The sequence below is a fragment of the Hippopotamus amphibius genome, chromosome 2 (assembly GCF_030028045.1).
Source record: "Hippopotamus amphibius kiboko isolate mHipAmp2 chromosome 2, mHipAmp2.hap2, whole genome shotgun sequence".
Classification (NCBI taxonomy): Eukaryota; Metazoa; Chordata; class Mammalia; order Artiodactyla; family Hippopotamidae; genus Hippopotamus; species Hippopotamus amphibius.
The window spans coordinates 218,430,585-218,450,716 of record NC_080187.1 but is presented as its reverse complement, the minus strand read 5'-3'; the positions used below and the strand labels follow the sequence as shown (position 1 = coordinate 218,450,716).

The 20,132-nt window shown below is 46.2% G+C and overlaps 1 protein-coding gene across 1 annotated transcript in view; it reads left to right on the top strand.

Moving 5' to 3' along the window:
* The window catches only part of LOC130846163 (OTU domain-containing protein 7A-like), a 351,994-nt gene that overhangs the window by 260,131 nt on the left and 71,731 nt on the right, over positions 1–20,132 (top strand). The window contains exons 5-6 of the mRNA XM_057724220.1: positions 4,948–5,130; positions 13,667–13,885. Of these exons, the coding sequence (XP_057580203.1) occupies positions 4,948–5,130; positions 13,667–13,885 (402 nt within the window). The remainder of the gene's footprint in view (positions 1–4,947; positions 5,131–13,666; positions 13,886–20,132) is intronic.

Below are 20,132 nucleotides of genomic sequence, written 5' to 3'. Positions count from 1 at the left end.
CTCTTTTAAAAGGCTAAATCTGTGATTGCTGGTCTTAGATTTCTCTTCTAAAACTGCTGTCTCCTCTGGCTCCTGATTTTCCTCACTTTTCCCTGATTGGATACCTAAGATCACTCTATGATAGCTATCCATTTTTGTTTCTTCTTAATTAATGAAAAGATATTGAGGAGATTGTACTTTTTAATTATTTTAGTATTTACATTTTTGTGCAAATAATTTTTTCTGAAATGATGAGATAAAGCAGAAGATATGTGCATGGTAATATGTATTTTTTAATTTCTTTCTTTGAGAATCAGCAGAAGAGGGAAATGCAAGCACCCAGAATGTGAACCACAGTGCCTGTCCAATGTGACATGATTTCATGTGACAAACGCTCTTCCTTGTCTTAAAATTTCATGAAATTTTATTACCATGGCATTTTACAAATTTAGTAAGCATATCATTTTGTTGATCTTGCCTGAGTATAAGGAAATAATAAAATACTTCCATATGGTAAAAAAAAAAAAAGTTTTCTCTTTCAGTCATAGTCTTTAAATTATTTTTTTCTTTTCCATTACTTTGGATTTCTTATTTTGGACTCCAGTGATGTGTACATGGCATTTCCTTCACCTATAGTCTCTAGCTACCAGTTCCCTGTAACCCTTTGTTTCTTTATTTCTGCTTCATTGTGTTCACTTTACTAATTTCATTTTTATGGTCCTTACTATGCTGTCTGTACCTGTTTTCTCTCTGCTCCCTTATAACTGAACATCATCTCTGAAATTATTTAACTCCTTTTTTTTCTTTTCTTCCCTGAGTTTAGTCAGCTCCTGTTTCACATCTTCCTGTGGCTCATATATCTCTGCTTCATCGTTTTTTAAGGCTGTGATGCTTTAGTGCTAAATTAAAGCACCACATACCCCTTCAAGAGACAAAACAAAATACACTAACTTGAGGTTGAACCCCACTTGATGTTCCTCTTAAGACAATAAAAAATAAGATGAATTAGAATTTTAAATCACAAGCACATCGCCAGTAAACTGTGCTAGACGGTAAAACCTGTACCTGCTGGTACTGCAGTCACCTGCTGTGTGTGACAGTCACAAACTGAGGCAGATCCTGGAAGGAAACATTTATCAGGCAGCTGCCTCCATCTCTCAAGACTCTGGGTTGAGGTCTTCCAGACAGTGATACTCTCCTACCAGAAATACTGTCCTTGGAGAAATACTGCTGGAACAGCATTGGAAACCCTCCGGTTGGCTGCAGGAGAAAAATGAGTATATCTAGCTGTGCAGATTGCTCTTGCAAGTCAATCAGGATTCTGTGCATATAAATGAGAGGGGAATAGAGATTGGATAATTGGCTAGCATCTGCTGTTGTTGAACATTTGGCCTTGAAGCTTAGGATACGAACTGTAACTAGATTTATGATTATTCCCATAGAGATGGACTATATTATAAATTAAGAGAAGAAAAGAACAAGAAGAAAAGTGGAAGGAATCCCTGTGCTTTAAGGGCAGGGAAAGGCAAAGGATCCAGAAAAGGGGACGTAGAGTGTTCAGAGTCACAGGACAAGGGTGCTGCTAAGAAGTCATGTTGGAGAGAGGCCTTCTGGTGTCCTCCCGGTGGCCTGGTGACCTGCAGTGTTTAGGGGATGGCATGGGTAACGCCTGAATGAGAATTTTCACGTAGTACAGGTGAGTCTGTGGGAAACAGAGTAAGGCCCCAGCAGGTGAAAACACTCTCAAGGCGGGGATGGAAGGATCCAGGATGGAGGGATCCGGGAAGGAGGGCAAGTCTGGTTATGGAGTCATGATGGGCAGGCACGGGAGAGGGAGGTTTCAAGGGTGGTCAGCAGTCCAGAGCTGTGACGCCCAAAACAAGGTCAGGTTCAAGGGAACTGTAGCCCCAGGTGGTTAGGTTTTGATCAAGACAGACCTGGATTTGAATCGCAGTTCTGTCACATACCAGCTGGATTTCAACCATGAGTGATAGAAGTTAGGCATAAGTGAAAACTTACCATGAATGGTCATAACACTAAGAGCTTTCCATGTGCTAAGAACTTTACAAATGTAGTCTCCTCACCTCATTCACCCCTCCTAGGAGTATTCCTTAGGTGGAGTTTATTACCCCAATTGTACAGAAATGTAACCTGAGGTTTCATGTGGTGGTATGCTGTATCCGTGGTCACAGGAGTAGCCGGGAGGCGGGGCCAGGTGCAAAGCCTGAGCTCTTTACTGCTCTGCTGGACCGATCCCTCCCTCTAAATGAGTGTGCTGGCTTCAGGGTTCACAGCCTGTGGCCACCCAAGTCACCCAGCTATGGATTCCATCTGGCCTCAGCCCGTTCCATCACTGTGATGGTGTCACCACGGTGGGCCTCCATGCCCTTCCACCTCATCCTCCCTCCGGGTGACATCTGTTGGGACTCTCTGAGACTTACAGTGGAGAAGATGAAAGGGGAATCTTGAAATGTATGCTCTCTGAGCACCAAACCCTGCTCCCAGGCCACCAGGGGCCCACTCCTGTCCCTCTCCTCTAGATTTCCTGTTTTTAGATGCAAGCGGTACAACCTGCCAGTGTCAAGTTGATCCCTGGAGCATGCATCTGTAACTTACCACTTGCGTTGCTGGTTGTCCCGAGCTGCCATCTTTGGGATTGTGCAGGGAAGGAAGCAGATCTCAAGGGGCTCTGACCCCCTATCTGTCGGATGGGTGTGTCTGTCGTCCGTCTTGCTTGCTTCCCTCTCAGTGGCCTCTGGAACCCTTTCCACACGTATGGACCCTGGATCCTTGAGGAGTCCTTTAAAATCTTAAAAGCGAGCATCTGGGATCATTTGGGAACTGGGCTTTGTGCACAGTGCCACCCTCTCCTCCTTCTTTGCTCTCACCTGACACTGGATCCCCGCTTGCTAAGAGGTGCGGCCCAGGTTAGAACCAGGATGCTCGCCAGTTAAGGATATGGGCAGGTGTGTAGCAAAGTGAGCAGGAGTCCAGGGCGGTGATGGGACTGGGGGACGATGACACCCCGGCTGCACCTGGGTGCTCTGCGTGGGCCGTTTCCCTTCACAGCCAGAAGTCGTGGGGCTGCTGTCATTGCTGATACACACTCCCATATTAACGTGTCTGCATTTCATTATAGGATCGCAGTCTGGGGGCCTCTCCTCCACCTCACCTCTCTTCAACCTTCCTCCTGGACAAAGGTTCAGTCCTCCCTGGGGCATTTGCCACCCTCAGCCCTGCTTTAGAGCAAGGTGCCCACCCAGGTCATCGCCGCTGCACAGGAATAATGTAGCTAAAGTCAGGGCCTTGCCTTGCCCTTCTTAAACGGCACCCTGGAAGCTGGGTGCCCACTTGATCGACACAAGCACTGCGACTCGAAAGTGCGTTTGTGATCCCACGGGCAGTGTGTGCACACTGTCATTGTTAGTCGCATGTAAGAGTGCAGGTGCGTGCTTGCCTTTCTGCTTCAACTGTTTCCCCTGAACCAGCTCTGTCACAGTCACCACCCTGAATGACACAACTACTAATAGTAACGGGGCTGCATTCCACCCATGTCCCCACCTGTCATCACTTAACAAAACACCCCCAGACCCTGCTGGGGTTTTGTTGAATAACCCAGATGGTTTCATTTGCTTTTCTTCTCTACTGAGATGTACAAAGATGTTTCTATTGTGTCTTTGTTAGCTGACTGTGGAAGAAAAAAATATGATTAAATTGTAAATGACCATGTGATAGAATTTAAACATTCTGATTGATAATATCAAGTGAAGTGTGCAGCAGAAAAAAATAGAAAGATCAGAGGAAGATGTTCAGATATTATTTTAGACATTCAAAGCCTCATTCTATTGTCTCTACCACATAATTCAGCGTATCATTAGTCAATATAGTGAATACCTGCAATTTGAAGTTAATCAGGAGAGGATAAGATTTTATTCGCTCTTTAAAATTAGAGTTAAGCTTTTAATTCTTTGCCTTTAAAAAGTACATGGTCGCCTAAAGGAATCGGATGTGGCGTGTGCTGCCCCTTTCCTTCCGTTAGAAGTCCAGCATGTCTCAGAATCAGGGAGTAGAGCCGCCACGCTGAGTCCAGCCCCGCATCAGCTCTCCCTCGTGCTGTGAGCCCCCAGTCCCCATCCCTGCCTAGCGCTGCCCGTGGCAGGCACAGCTGTCCTGCCTGGCACCTCAGCCAGTTCAGCACCTGAGCTCCGAGGTTGCCTCCCACCGAGGCTCCCACACAGCGAGCCCCCGGAGCCTCTGCCCTCTCCAAACTAAGCTTCAAGGAAAAGGTGAAATACTGAGCAAAAGCCCAAAGAAAACTTGAGAATTCTTTTCATTCATTCATTGTTTTTTAACTCTATGTTTTGCTCCCCTTGGAAAGTAAGCTTTGTAGGTTTTCAGAGGCATGGAAGGTTCTACAGGGTGTGCAAATCTAAGGCCAGGATAGTAGGTATCATGTACTTCAGAGGGACCTCAGGCATGGGTTTGAAATTCTACTCTTAGAGAGTACACACCAGGCCATTTTACTTCTTTGAAAAATGAGAACTAAACCTACACGGGCCTACTGTATAGCACAGGGAACTGTATTCAATGTCTTGTAATAACCTATAATGGAAAAGAATCTGAAAAAGAATAGATACATATATGTGTATGTATAACTGAATCTCTTGCTGTACACCTGAAACACTGTAAATCAACTATACTCCAGTTTTTTTAAAAAAAAGTTTCTTTTCAGGGTGGTGAAAATGTTCTGGGATTGCTTAGTGTTGATGGCTGCGCAACTCTGTGAATATACTAAAAGCCACTGAGTGAAAAAAAAAGCAAAGAATAAAAAGAAAAATGAGAACTACTGGTGGGGAGTTCATGAGTGAACACGTGCTAACAGAGACCCTTCTTTGCATGGTTCTTTCTTAAAATGTGACCCTTATTCATGCGTCAGTGTTGTCATCTTTTGTCATTTCTCATCTCCAGGCAAAAACTGGGACCTGACGGCCGCTCTGAGTGACTATGAGCAGCTCCGACAGGTGCACACAGCCAACCTGCCACCTGTGTTCAACGAGGGCAGGTGCCCCAAGCAGCCCGAGCGAGAGCCGCCCCCGCCCGGGCACACAGCTGAGCGGCCCTGCCTACCCAGGCAGGACGACATCGCCCAAGGTACCGGCTGAGGGACCCGCTAGGCACCGGCTCCCCGGCCAGCACACCTGGCTTGCAAGGTGGCTGGGTTGGGGGTGCACAGGAGGGCAAGGTCATAGCCTCCCAGCTGCAGGCAGATGGGGCTCTCCAGGCACCACGCCTCATACTGTCCTTTACAGCTTCCATTCCTGCCTCAGAAAAACAGGAGAGTGAGTCCACTTCTCTGGGACCCCACATTCCTTATAGAGTCCTGGTTTTTCCAGACCTGACATCTCTCATCCCTGCAGTTATTTCCCAAGTAGCATAGCCTCCAAACCTGTTCATCATCCCATGTGCTTCGTTTTCTTGTCTTAATTATAGAAGTGAGGAAAGCTCATTGTAACAAAGGAAACAATACAAAGATACATAAAGGAAACATAAGCGTTTTTCTTCTCCACACCTCCCAAACCTTCTCCACACCTCCCAAACCTCAGGGAGACTAACCAGTGGCCCCAACCTGTTCTGTCTCTTCCTGCTCATTCTTACTTTGCTTGTTCAAAATGCAAACGTGTCAGAGTCAAATGCACATAATGCACTTGGCAAAGTGCTTGTTTCATTGAACAGCAAATCACGAACATACTCTCTTAATATTTTGTTCCACAGCATACAGACATTTTTAAACCATGCCTGTTTATGATGATTCTGTTTTTTCTTGAATTTCGTTGGTGGTGGTGGTTTTTGACACTACAGGCACTGCTAAAATGAACTTTATACACACAATTTGTACATACTAGTGCTTTTATTTCTATACGTTGGCATTTCCAAGGTGGATTTGCTGTGCCAACACGTGTTGTTTTTTTTTTTTTATTTAAGAACTTTAGGACTTCGTTCCCAAATGCATTTCTGTTCGCTGTGTGTGAAACTGCGTGTTTCCTGTCATTCTTGCCAGGACTGGGTGTTCTCATGTTGGTTTTACATTGTTTTTCTACTCCGAAGGGTAAAAAATAGTGTATTTTAACTTTCTTCTTGTCATTGCTTGTTAGCCAGTTGGATTTCCCTTTCTATGACATGCTTGTTCACATACTTTGCCCATTTTTCTGTTAATTTGTTTGCATTTTTCTTATCAATTGGTAGCATTCTTTATAATGAAGACTACAAACATATATTTTGTGTATATGTGTATATACGTATATGTATATATTTTGTGTATACACACACACACACATCCCATCTTGTGACTCTTCACAGAGCATTCTGCCTACAAAATGTTTACATCACTATACATTCATAGCTAATGGGTGTCCTCTCTTGCTTTAGAAGTTCTCCTGGAATGCAGAGTTACTGATATATTTTTCTACATTTGTTTTTAAATTTTGTTCTTAGGTCTTATAATCAATTTGAAATTTTTGTAAATAATAGCAAAGGATCTAGTTTTGCTTCTCTGGATTGAGAATGCAGTATTCTGAGAATGCAGTATTCTAGCACATTTATTGAATATAGCATCCCTTTCCAACTGAACTAAATTGCCAACTTTGCCATACATTAACTTCCCAAAAATGTATCTGGCTCTGTTCTGGACTCTGTTTGTGTGGCCTGTTATACTTGACTCTTGTAGTTTCATATAGTATTACTCTCTGCAAAGGCAAGTTCCTTTATTGCCGATCTTTTCCAGAACCTTTTTACTATTTTTGTACATTTCGTCTGCCATATTAACCTTAAAATGGAATTCTGATTGGAATTGGATTTTTATTTTATTTTAGGAATAATTAGCATATTCTAATATTGTTTTTCCGGTCAAGAACATGGCATTTACTGCTCCATTTACTCACATTCTCTTAAGAGTTTAGGCACACAACTCATCAGAGAAGCTAGGTTTGTACCACAACCAATAGCTTTGCTTGACAACTCTAATACCCACACCGCCACAAAACTGAGGGAGAAGACGACATTTTACGTTCCTGCTCTTCTAAGACAAAGTGATTTCGAATTTCTGTGCAAGCAGGAAAACTAAACACGTCTTTAAAGAAGAAAATACAGGCCAATGAGAATGGAACCCTGAGCAAACTTCGTCACAGCCAGGACTGATGTGCCCCCGGAAGGAATGAAGTATGGATGTGAAAGAATGTCGGCCTTACTGCTCCCTGACCAAGAACAGACAGGAGAAAGAACGGCGCTCTGCTGATTCCTCAGCAGACGATGAGGAGTGCAGGTTCCTACCCAGAAGTCTTACAATTTCAGTGAAACCGTGAAAGCTTTTGATCACGATTCCTCCTGGCTGCTTTATGGAAACAGAGTAAAGGATTTGGTTCACAGAGAAGCGGATGAGTTCTCCAGACAAGGACAGAATTTTACCCGAAGGCAGTTAGGCGTTTGTGAACCAGCAGCTCGAAGAGGACTGGCATTTTGTGCGGAAATGGGGCTCCCCCACAGAGATTACTCTATAAGTGCAGGGTCAGATGCTGATGCTGAGAAAGAAGTAGTGATGTCCCCAGAGCATGCCGTGAGACTGTGGGCCGGGGGGGTCAAGTCAGGCCGCAGCTCCTGCCTGTCAAGCCGGTCCAACTCAGCCCTCACCCTGATAGATACAAAGCACAAAAACAAGTCGGACAGTGAAAACGTATCAGCTGTTCTTCATTTAGTACCAGGACTTGGAGAGAAGATAGCAGAGTAAATGCAGGTTATTGCAGAATATTGATGAGTTGTCCATGTTTATAGATGATCTCAAAAGTGACTGTTATCAGAAGGCTTTTACTGATCTGCTTCAAAATGGCTATCACTTTGGCTTTCTTTGACTTGTTTACAACACTTACAGATCCTACTTTGTACGAGGAGGACGGTTAGCTTTTGCCCAGTACTGGGTTAGAATGCCATGATGTCCACTGCCATATTAACCTGGTAATTCCTGTCCAGCCCAGCACAATATCCTGAGTATGGTAGATGCTTATTCATTTAATAAAATTTAATAGCTGTTAAAAAAAAGTTTAGGCACAGAGAAAAGGAACTTATTCTTTTGTATATTCATCTTTTATCCAGTCATTACATAAATTATCTTATTAATACTAATTGTTTGTTCTCAGAGAATCTCTTGGGTTTTCTAAATATACATAGGATCATAGGATCTGAATATGCATTCAGATCATAGGATCTGAAATAATTTAATATTTACACAGTGAATTCCATTTCTCCTATTGCATTAGGTCAACCCTCCATTGCTGTGAGTCAATGTTGTCTGTTTCTGTTAGCTTAGCCTTATTATTCAAGCTATATTGGAATCTCTGTCTTGGATTATTCTTCTATGCTTACTCTGTTGTCTGGAAAAGCCACACTTGAGTTAGAAAGTTTAATACTCATTATCTGTTTCTTCTCTTAGCTTCATCCTTTCCACTTATGTTTGGGGGCTATATTGGTAGGTGCATATTTATTCATAATTGTTAGGTCATCTGGCTCAAATGTGCTTTGTTACCAATATATAGATGTCTCTCTGTCTCACATAATTATCTTTATCTTTAAATCTGTTTTAGTTGATATTAAACCTCTACCCTGCCTTTCTGTTGGTTCATGTTTACTTGGAATAACATTTTTTCAGCTGTTATTTCAACTTTTCCTTATCCTTTTATATCAAATGTGATTCTTGTAAGTAATTTATCATCAGGTATTATTTTAGTATCCAATCCAAGAGACTCTGTCTTTTAAGCAGTGAATTTAATCCACTTATTTTATTTTTAGCATTGTCCTATCTGTGCTGCTTTATGTTGTGTGTTTTATTCACCGTGCTTTTTTGTATGTATCTTTCTCCTTTTCTATCTTTTCTGGCTAATTAAATTTTTCAACTGGTTTGAAAGTTATACATTCTCTTTATGTTATAGTTACCCCTATCTATTAAAACCTATATTTAGGTTTTCTCCCTATTAATTTTTAAAACTTAACAACTATATTTTACCCTGAAAAAGACATGTTTCTTTGTTTTTATCTTCTCCCTTCCTGCCTCCGTGTGCCCTCAATCATGTTTAGGTTCATTTTGTTGCTTGTTTAAGCTATAATAAATTTCTTTATTTACTCACATTTATCTTTTGCTGGAAGAATACTTTTTCAAAGACTATTTTCTAAAGAATTTTTGCATGATCAATCTCCTAAGGTTGTCAGTACCTGAAGGTGTTTACGTGACATACTTAAATTAGACTAGGCTTACTATAAAAATCTTGTCTGCCTGGTGCATTCCAGCCCGGGTACTTTGTGGACTTTCTGTAACCATGTTTGCACTGCTCGGATGTTTCCTAAGTTTTCCCTGTGAGCACACAGCACCTTGCAGTTACCAGCCATCTTAGCTCATGGTATCAGGGCAAAGGGACAAAGGCATAGGCTCCAATTTGCGTTCCTCCAAATGACAGTATGGGGGGAAGTGCACTCAAGTTGGTGAGCTCTGAATGCTGTAATTTGGGCTCAAACTGTTTTCCACTGGTTCTCTTCCCCACGGTTGGCTTTACTCCTTGGTTCTCTTCCCCACAGTTGGCTTTACTCCTTAGGGAACCTCTCAGCTCCTCTGTTCTAGAAATTGCTCATTTGCAGGGGCTACCACTTTCTATTGTAACTGTCAGCTTACAGGGGGTATAGGAGAGAAGAGGGAAGGCTTGGGTCCTGGCCAGCCCACCTGTTCTCATTGTGGTTGGTGCCCCATCCCAGCTGAGTGCGAGCATTGCCCTGATGCTTCTCCAGCTGGCTCTGGCCAAGGCGGTGGCTAGCCCACGCTGTGGTGGTGATGGTTCAGGCAGTGACCCACCCGGGACTAGCTGGAGAGAGGAAAGGCACAGCCAGAACACCTGCCCTCAGCTCCCACTCATGGAACCCAGCCCACTCCCACTCCTCTGCTCCTGTGGGCCTCCTGGGTGGGTTAGGAAGAGGGTGCGGTGCTGAGATGTGGTCACTGACTTGTCCATCTTGTTGTATCGTTCTTAAGTTCCCCTTCATTCTGCCCTTAGATCTGACTCTGGAGGAACCACCTCTTTTAATCATTTACTTCAGTCTTTCCCCCAGGCCTTCCACGACTGCGTGCTCCTTCAGTACCACACAGCACAGCCTCCGGGCATCTCTCATGCAGTAGAAATCCCGAGAGCTGACAACTTGGCAGTTCCTGCTCTTTTTGAGTGGCAAACAATCTAAACCATTATCTCATCCTCCCAGGGAAGGGCCTAGAAGGATCATTCTCTCTGTTTTCACACAGAGTGGCAGAATAAGGGCCTTATACTGATACCTGCTGCTATCTGATTTTTATCAGATATTATTTAAGGGGGAGAAAAGACATAAGTCTATCATAACATAATTTCATTAATTGAGCCTTGTGAACAAACGTATGTATTTTTAATAAAGCAGAAATTGTAGCTTCTGAATTAGATCTGTATATCCTTAATTGAATTCTTCCCGAAATCACAGTACCCTAAAATGGAAAATAAAGCCCTCCATATTCTAAATCAGCAACAATGACTCATGAACCAACTGTGGCCACTGCCTGTTTTTTCAATAAAGTTTTATTGGAACCCATCATTTATTCATTGTCTGTGGCTGCTTTAATGCTACAAAGACAGAGTTGAACAGTTGTAACTGAGAATTGTATGGCCCATGAAGCCTAAAATATTTATACCTGTCCCTTTTAGAAAAGTTTTGTCTACCTGCTTTAAAATGTACCAAGGAATTGCTTTAATCAGATATGGTGAGACACGCAGACACATGGCCCTCCTAGCGGACGATGTTCTTATACTCACCGTTCTCTAGAAACAGGAGGCACAACACACCCTGCAGGGCCACACGGGGAAGCACCAGGGTTGGTCGGGAGGCAGAGGGGACAGAGGAAAACAAGGGCAGAAGCCTGTATTGTGTTTCTGTGGGAAAGACAAGGCAGGGTAAGCAGACGTAGGATCGGCCAATTTGAGTAATTTCAGCAGCTCTCTGCAGCATAGGGGCCACCTCTCGTTGTTTAGCACCTGGCCCTGGGGTGATTAGGGCAGGAATGTGGCCTGCTGGTATAAGAACCAGATAGAGGAGGTGTGGTTGCTTTGCATAGGAAAGATGTGTTCCTGGATGAGTCCTTTGGTATCTTTAAGAATTGGCTAATTCTGTAGGGAAATCCTCTCCCCAGTCAGGGAGGCCCCAGATGCCACAGCTTCAAGAATACAGAAAATAAGGAAATAGAGTTAATACACATCTCCTGGCCTAAATCATAGATTTTTATTTGTTTGTTTGTGGTTCTTAAATTTTATTTATTTATTTATTTTTATTAAAGTATAGTTGATTTATAATGTATTAATTTCTGTTGTACAGCAAAGTGATTCAGTTATATGTATGTATACACTTTTTTACATTCTTATCCATTATGGTTTATCCCAGGATATTGAATATAATTCCCTCTGCTACACTAAATCATAGATATTTGAGTTGGTTTTGTCAAGGGTTGGGAAATTCTGTATATTCCCTCACTTTCTTTTTAATCTTTCTGTATTTCTCTGGGGCATAACTTTGAACATGGTAATCCCTGTTCTATTTATTTTATTTATACTTCCAAAAGCAGGATTGCTGAGTTCATGTTTAAAGAATCCGTTTATGAGTGTGTGTGCATGTGCGTGTGTGTGTGTTTGTGTGTGTATGTGTGTGTGATTACATATGTGCATTCATGGAGGTGGTGGTTGGGAGGAGTTAGAATTAGGAGCATATGTTTCTTGTTATATGATCTTTAACATAATTCACTTTTAGTTCAAAAAGACTTTTTCCCTCAGACTCCAAATATTTAATATTTGGAATGGCTTAATAGCATCATATTACACTGCGAGTCACAACATTTCCAAGGTCCTCATCAATCAGCAACAGGTGCTGACTGATAAGCCAAGAAGGCATATGGATGACCCCTCCCAGCACATTCCCTCTGTTGAGAGCAGTGTGGGTTCACGTCCCTTTGGGTGTTCAGGCAACCACTGGGTCCCGAAGGATGGGGCAGTTCCTGCTTTCCCAGATTGGAGAAAGCACGCGATGTGACCTCAGCAAGGCTTGTGAGGGGCAGAGGGGCAGGCGTCTCCTCTGATCCTGCCCTGGAGGAACTGGGCCAGGCACAGGACAACCAGCTGGCCCATGTGCTCAGCGGCTCCCCTTCCTCATGGCCTGTGTGGTCTGTTCTCTCTTCTTGTCCTTCTTCAAAATAAAACATATTTAATCATCTTGAATTCATCTTGGAATGAAATTGAAGGTGAATCAAAACTATCTGTTTTGAAATACTCTGTCTCTGAGATTTATCATGCAAACACGTGAGGCTTCTGAGAACTAACTTTGAACTTAAAACCAACTTACCCCAGGATCAGAAGCCTCTTGTTTTTTATCTGCTTTAGCAAAATTACTTTAATGACAGTGCTGTCCACTACTCCTGCATGTGGGAGAGCAGAGCTCCCATTCTGGGTGAAGTCATGGGCATGGGTTTCCTGCCAGCACAGGGGGCAGACCGTGTCTCAGAGAGCCATCAGCAGAACATAGAACCTGACTGGGGAACAGGCTCACGTGAGTGGGAATCTGTTCGGCTTCAGCGGTTACACGTACTGATGAATTTGCCACAGGGTTTAGACAATATTCATTGAAATGCCAGTCTGAATTTTGTTTTCTGGGGAAGGTTAAAAGAGGACTACTGCCTTGCTAAAAGAATTCTTCATTATTACAGATATTGATTGTAAAAGAGAAAACCTATTCCTAACATCACATATTTAAGAATTCTTCAGCTATTAAGCACAGAGCTTTAAAAAAACACCTATGTTTTCAAATACATTACTTTTTGGCTGTGGCATTTAGATCAGATGATCGACTTCCTAATAAAGTAACTGTTATACTTTAGAGAAATTCTACACTGCATTTCTCATCACTTGTTGGAAAGCCTAGGCAGAATAAGACCATCATTTTTTGAGACCTCCGTGACAACAGAAAATTCAGACAGAAGAGAAGCATGTGATGGCTTAATATTTGTGTCCTGGGACTCTTCATCCGGGATGTGTTTATCAGAGGAACTTTAGTAAAGGTGACCTATCTTAAAATCCAGGCCGCAGTGGAGGAAGCCGAATGGATTGCTTCCCACTTTAAAATTATAAATGCATAAAAACAAAGGCAGTCCCCTGTGTAGCATTTCATGCCAGGGGAGGGCAGCTCTGCTGAACTGAGTCCCATGTAACTTAAGACCCAGGAAGGAAGACTGGTGACCTTTAAGGATGCTGAGGAGTATTCGTGTGGTGGACTTGCCCTTGGCCTCCTCCTAAATGGTTTCATGACAGAGTGCCGTGTGCCAGGTGCTGGTGATGTTAGCCCAGCATGAGGGAGGCCTGCTGAGAACACTAGGAGGGTGGCAGAGCTGGTGCGAGAGGGGGTGGGGGTCAGTGGGTGTGCAGGTGTCCATGGGTGTGCCTCTGCGTGTGTGGTGTGTGTGTATGTGTGCCGCATGAGTGTGTCATATATATTTACATGTGTGTGCACGTGTGGGATGTGTCGTGTGTGCACGTATGCAGGTGCACATGCCTGCAAAACTCCCATCACTCAGTCCCCCTTTTCTCCCCGCCTGCAGAGAAGCGGCTCTCGCGCGGGATCTCCCACGCCAGCTCGGCCATCGTGTCCCTGGCGCGGTCCCACGTGGCGAGCGAGTGCAGCAGTGAGCAGTTTCCACTGGAGATGCCCATCTACACGTTCCAACTGCCGGACCTGAGCGTGTACAGCGAGGACTTCCGGAGCTTCGTGGAGCGGGACTTGATCGAGCAGGCGACCATGGTGGCTCTGGAGCAGGCGGGTGAGTCCCCCCAACGCAGGCCTGCCTGCTCGGGAGGAGGGGGCGGGGCGAGAGGGATGTCCGGTCTGGGCTCTGCGGTCGCGCGCGATCTGGCTCAGGTGCCTGCGGGCACTGCCCGGCCCTAGCCTGGCGCCGGTGGGTGTGGGGTGAGGACCACGTGGTGCCCAGATCTCCGGAGTGTTCCCTTTGTTCCTTATTCAGCCTGGCCAGGTCAGCCCCCCTCCAAAGAGAACCCCAGGCTGCTTTGCCTTACTTCTCAACTTTCCCATCCAACCCCCCACCCCCAATTGGGTGCCAAACAAAAGATAAGAAAGACCCTGTGCTTGGAGAGAAATAGGAGACCCTGTCACTTCCTGTGGATGCAGGTAAGTTAGGTGAACTCTTTGAGCCTCAGTTTTCCCGTCTGCAAAGACTTGGAGAAGACAGATGCCCGCCTGGTGAGGCTGAGTATTAGATGCCAAGGGCCCTGCGGAGCTGCTCCTCTCCTGCCCTCCTCCCACGCCCACCCCCACCCACACCCCAGCCTCCAGGTTAAGGAAACAGAAAACTTGACTTTGGTTTCCTCCTTCTCCTTAATATTTCTCTGACATCCCGATGAGGACAAGATTCAGGGAGCAAACCAAACTTGTCTTCTTTGGAGTTATTAAGGATAAAATAACTAGTTCCAAACAAATTCTGAAACAGATGTTGGTTCTTCCTGAGACAGTGGTGCCTCTGGCTCACTCACAATCATTTGCATTATAAATCTTCACACAGTCACATGTTCGGGGGCTTCTCAGACATGCATGTAGAGGACTCTATGCCCTTCCTCTCAGGCCTCTGTGCATCTCCCGTGGGGGCACAGAATCCACGCAGATAAAGAGGGGATGGTGGTTAGTGGGGCCTTACTCGTGCTGGGCAACCTGGTGGTCAGGTCTCAGCCCAGGGCTCGAGAGCCTCACCCATGGTGTGTTTGGTTTGAGACAGGATGCAAATTCCTGATAACTGTGTTGGATCTGATGTTGTGACCAGGGAAAAGTAATCTCCTCGGCTGCGGCACAGCTGCCAAGAGCATCCCAGAGACCCAACACCCACACCTGGCTCTGTCTTACCTCCAGGTCTTTGACTGATCGACAAACATAAAACAACCTCTCTGGAATAGCCACAATCTTAAAGCCCTCCCTCTGGAGGCTGGCTATTTTAAAGATGCCTCTCTGAGAGTAATTCAGATGAGATATGTTAGACCAGAGATTCACTATTCATAGAGAAGAGAAAATTGGTAAAGATTAAGAAAGAAAAAATTTCATGAGCTAATTTCTCTTGAAAGGTATGGCAGCTGAGTCCCTGGTAAAGTTCAGCCCCAAGCATCGCCGAGAGCGATGGTAATTGCTGCCTCATTTAAATCTCCAGTCCTGGTAAAGGGCATGGAGTCCACCATGCCAGCCTTCTCCACCAGCCTTATTGTGCTCAGCAAGAGCTTTTGCTCCTTTGGAAGTTCTTTTCTGTTATTTTTTTCCAGAGGTCACGTATTAATTTTTATCACTTACATTTTACCTTCCAGACCAGCATTTTTAAAGGGTTCTATTTTACTCTAACTATCCAGTTTTGGAAAACACCTTTTAAAGACCCAAACTTAACAAGATGCTACATTCACCCACAGTACCTTGTTTCTGTCACGTGCCAAGAGGATGGAGAGAAGGGACAGCAGGGTGGCCTACCCGGGGCTGCAGATGGCACCCCATCAGTGCCACAGGAGGCCTTGGGGAGGCCGGCTGGTGCCCTGGCCTTCAGGAATGTGATCCCGGGCAGGGAGGGTCTGAACGTCAGGGTTCCACCAAGGATGGGGAAGTGAGGACTGGAAAATAACAGAGAGCAGAATAAACCTGTGTTCCTCTCCCCCACCCACTATCCATCAACTTCTCTGAACTTCTCTTTGAGCAGTAGACCCCATCATGCCTCAGGCTCTTTCCATGACCAGATCCTGGTGCGGATGCTGGCTGAGGCTGGGGAGTCCCATGCAGTCCCCCACCCTGGCTGGGTGAGGAGCCCGGGCGCTGGGAGGTGGCCCCGGCTGCACCTCTCGGGCCCTGCTGTCACTCTCCGTGGGCAGACAGAGCTCCACCGAGGAACAGTGGGGAGAAAGCTGCTCGATGTGGCCGTGTGTAGCATGTCCATTCCTCCATCCAGTAACTTAGTGCTCGGATCACTGTGAATCCACCATCGATGAGGAACATTGTTTACTGTGTCCATGGGATATGGAAATACGGATGTCAAAAAAATTTTAGTGAAAAAAATCTATTTGTTCAAGACATAATTCAAGTTGTGTTTGGAAGGAAATATAAACTCTGTCCCAGGGCCTCTGGGTGGGGGACTTCCCCCTCGCTGGGAGCTGGACAGGGACCCAGGACTCATGTGGTCCAGAAAACCAGCCAAGAAGATAGCCTGTGTTGCCTGTGGTCCAGCTGTCCACCCTGGGGGCCCAGCTCCCCTCCCTTGGAGCCTGGCACAGGGCAGTCATCCAGAGTGAACGCCCAGCTCCCCAAGGCACATGGGCAGCCCCACCTGTTTGAGAAGCCTCTGTATCAAATGGTGAAGTTTCACCTCCCACAGAACCCACAGGAGAGGGATTGCCATTCTCCTCGGGCTTTAAATCCCCAGAGGTCAGGACCTACGCCCACCCCGTGACAGTTGAGGACAACAAGGGGCCCAGATCTTCAGGACGTAAAACAGCTGACCTCCTGAGAGAGGAGGGAAGATGGCTTGCCTTCTTCATTTAGCCTGAGAATGCAAGAAAGCATTCATTGTCAATCAGGTTATCCTGCTGCGTCCACATGTACGAAGACTCAGAGATCGTGGGTCTCTCGGTTTGGGAAGTAACGTCTGGCACCCCTTTGGGAAGCCCCCATGGTGTGGATGAGATGGCGTGATGCTCCAGCAGGTTCGTGGGTCCAAAGGCAGAGGCATGTTTGTGTAACACAGCAGTCACTGCACACACGGGACACTGAGGTCTAGACGTCAGAAAGTGTGGGGACACCTTTGAGTTGTGATGTCGAGTCTCTCTCCACGGGAGGAGTTGGATTGGAGCAAACCTGGCAGAGAAGCCCTAAGATGTGCAGGTTTTGAAGGCCTCCTGAGTCAGCCCAGCCCTGCCATGTCCCAGATCAGCTGGGAGGCCCCCTGGAGCCTCACGTGCTCCCATCTTAAAGTCAGAGATGTGACAGCTGCCAAGACAGATACACCCAAGGCAAGCCTGACCTGCACTCCCACAGACACCCTGTCCAGGTGCTGGGCATCCCATTGCTGCAGACCACACAGGTGAAATCACTGCCCTTATGGAGATGAAGTTCTAACGGGGAGGAAAAATGATAAGGCAGACCATCAATATGATATGAGGCCAAGAGGTAGGGACTCCGAGGTATAGGGAGGGAGCCCAAGGCAGGGCTCTTGAGGGCAGGGAGGAGTGAGCCATGGGACACACTCAAAGCCTTGGCACATTTAAGTAAGGCAGGGCATGGGAGCAGATGGAGTGGGGGCTGAAGGTGTTGGAAAGGAAGGCAAGAGAATGGTAGCCTGGGGCCAGGGAGCACTCCGGAGCCTTGGAGTTAACTGTAGGGAGGTTGTGCAGCCCGGGGAGGGCTTCGAGAAGGAGTGGTGACATGTTTGGATTCACATTGACACGTCATGGCTGCTCCATTGAGAGTGGACTCTGCAGAGGAAAAAGGAGCAGGAGGGGGCAGGGGGAGGCGGCGGCTGTGTTACCCCAGTGCCATGGAGTAGCAGTGGCGGTGGCGAGAAGTAGCTAGATGTGAAGGCAGGATCAGTTTTGAGGAAGGACCTACAGGTCTTGCTGATGGATTGGAGGAGGCAATGGTAGAAAGAGAGGAAGCAATGGTAGGAGTCGAGCATGACCCTGAGGAATGCAGTCTTTAGAACGTGGGTAGATAATGGTGCCCTGTGGAGATTCAGACCCTTGGAGGAGGGGTTGGGGGTGATGGAGAAGCAAAGTCTGATATCCTGGTGAGACTCGGAAAGTTGCTGTCCAGTTGAACATGTGGGTCTGGAGTTCGGGAGCAGTCTGGGCTAAGGATGCAAACGTGGGAGTTAGCAGTGTGGGCTGAAATCCAAGGGAGGGGGTGTGCTCCTCGTAGGGACCTCCCACAGCACCCCTGACACAGCCCCGTGCACTGTTGGGTACCAGTTGGTTGAGGGAGTCTGGAGCATGGGCAGAAACATAAAGGAGACAGACCAGGCGCAAATCATCGCAGTCCTGTTGGAGGAAAGCTCAGAAGCACGTGCACAGCACAGTGATGCCTGGAGAAGGAGGGTCAATGGCCCCGGCTGGGTGAGGTGGCTGCAGAAGGGCAGAGACAGTAAAGAGACTCACAGGGTCACATTTAGGGCAAGAATGTGCTCATCTTTCCCACAGAGAATTGTCCCGTTGTGGTTTCTTTCATCTAAGGGTCTTCATGGGTGACAAGCAAAACGACATCATATTTTAAACTGTGTGGTAACCATCTGTTACAAAGCCCAAATTAAGTGGTCCTGTTACCAGGTTACTTGGAAAAGGCAGAATAAGTGACTAATGGCCCCTCACCCGCACGTAACACCACAGCCTTCCCTTGGTGACGTTCATCTGGTTTTCTTTGCAGAAGCTCAGGATTTTGATTTTGTTTTTTAGCATTCACCGTACTCATCCCCATGTCTTTTTTGTGTTCTTAAATGAAGTCATTATGTGGGGAGATGTGAATGACCACCCTGTCAAAGCTTGGAATAGGAACTTTGAACCATATTCTCAATCCCACTGCTTCTGTGAAGAATCCTTTATCTTGGACATCCCATCTGGATCCAGCTGGAGATCTTAGAAGAGCACTGGGACATTTTTGGTTCTCCAGAGGCTGGAAGGTGCTGGCATTTACCACAGCTGGTGATCTTCCAAGGTGGTCACAGGTGACTAACAGCCCCAGGAATGCTCTCAACTGGGCGAGTCTTAACTCCCAGGACCCAACTTAAGTCAGACCACTAAAACCTTGCCTTCCATTCCCCCAGCCACATAACTAAGTTTTGTCATGATTCAGTGACTTGCCAAGTGTGAATGAATATGTGGGCTGGGTTGATGTTTAAAAAATGATAAATTCCCCATAAGAAACGTGAACGAAAGAAAGATAGGGAAGATGCCTTGTTGAAGATGGCCTTAATTCTCAGATCACAAAAGGTTAATTCTAAGTGTAGGAGATTCCTTCTAGATGAAGGGTAACTTCTGGATGTGCAAGATTACTTCAAGCTGAAAGATGCGGTGCTGGTGAATTCACACCCCTGTGCTTCCCCTCCTGTGTCCAGAGTCCTGGGCAAGGTGGGGAAACAGCCCCCCTGGAGGAGGGGGCTTAGGGTCTGATGGGAGCAGATTCTGTCTGGATAAGCCTGGCTTCATGGGGTGCCCTATTTGAGATATATGAGCAGTTAACATACTCAGTGCATAAGTTTTTGAAGGTAATGAAGTGTCATCTGACACACATGCTGGTTTCCAATGCGTCCTCTTCCTGACCTAGGAACACATTGGTGACCAACCCTGGTACATATTTTCTAGAAGGTGAGCTTGGTGGTGAAGAGGAGGGGGCATAGAATGAGAATTGGGGCAAGAACATTGTCTGAATTGTATCAAAGGAGCACCTTTTCAGGTGGCATTCCCACCCTGAAATGTAGGTGCTTTTCCCTGATTCCTGAGAAGCCACAGGGAGAGCCTTGAATCACTCGGGGGAGACGGCACTAGGATCGTGAGGTAAACAAGAAAGAAAAGAAGAAATCTGTCTTCTAGAGCATGACAGTGGAAATAGACAAAGGGGCTTCTGTAAATTACAGAGTCTGTTCCCCTCCCTCCTGGCAGGACGGCCCCACACCTGGCCTGGTGTAATGCCACTGTCTCCCTCAAGCTCAGGTCACGCTTTCTCTCCATCCTTCCATTCTCCCTCCTCCCGTCAGCACAGGGGGAGGCCTGGGGCCCCTGGACCCCATCTCCCAGGGCAATTCAGCCACCCTGAGCCCAAGCCCAGCACAGAGATATGGTTCTGCCAGAGGGTAGACACACCTGCAGAGAGCCCTTGGGGTACATGATGCAGTGTAGACATACATCGACCTGGGGACAAGGATTAAGCATGCTTGGGGACACCGCTGAAAAGAAGTGTTCGTTCAAATCCCTGGGAAGTGACTGGGGATGGGGTGGCTGGCGGTCCCTGCACCAGGGCCCCGCATCTCCAGGACCGAGGGCAGTGAC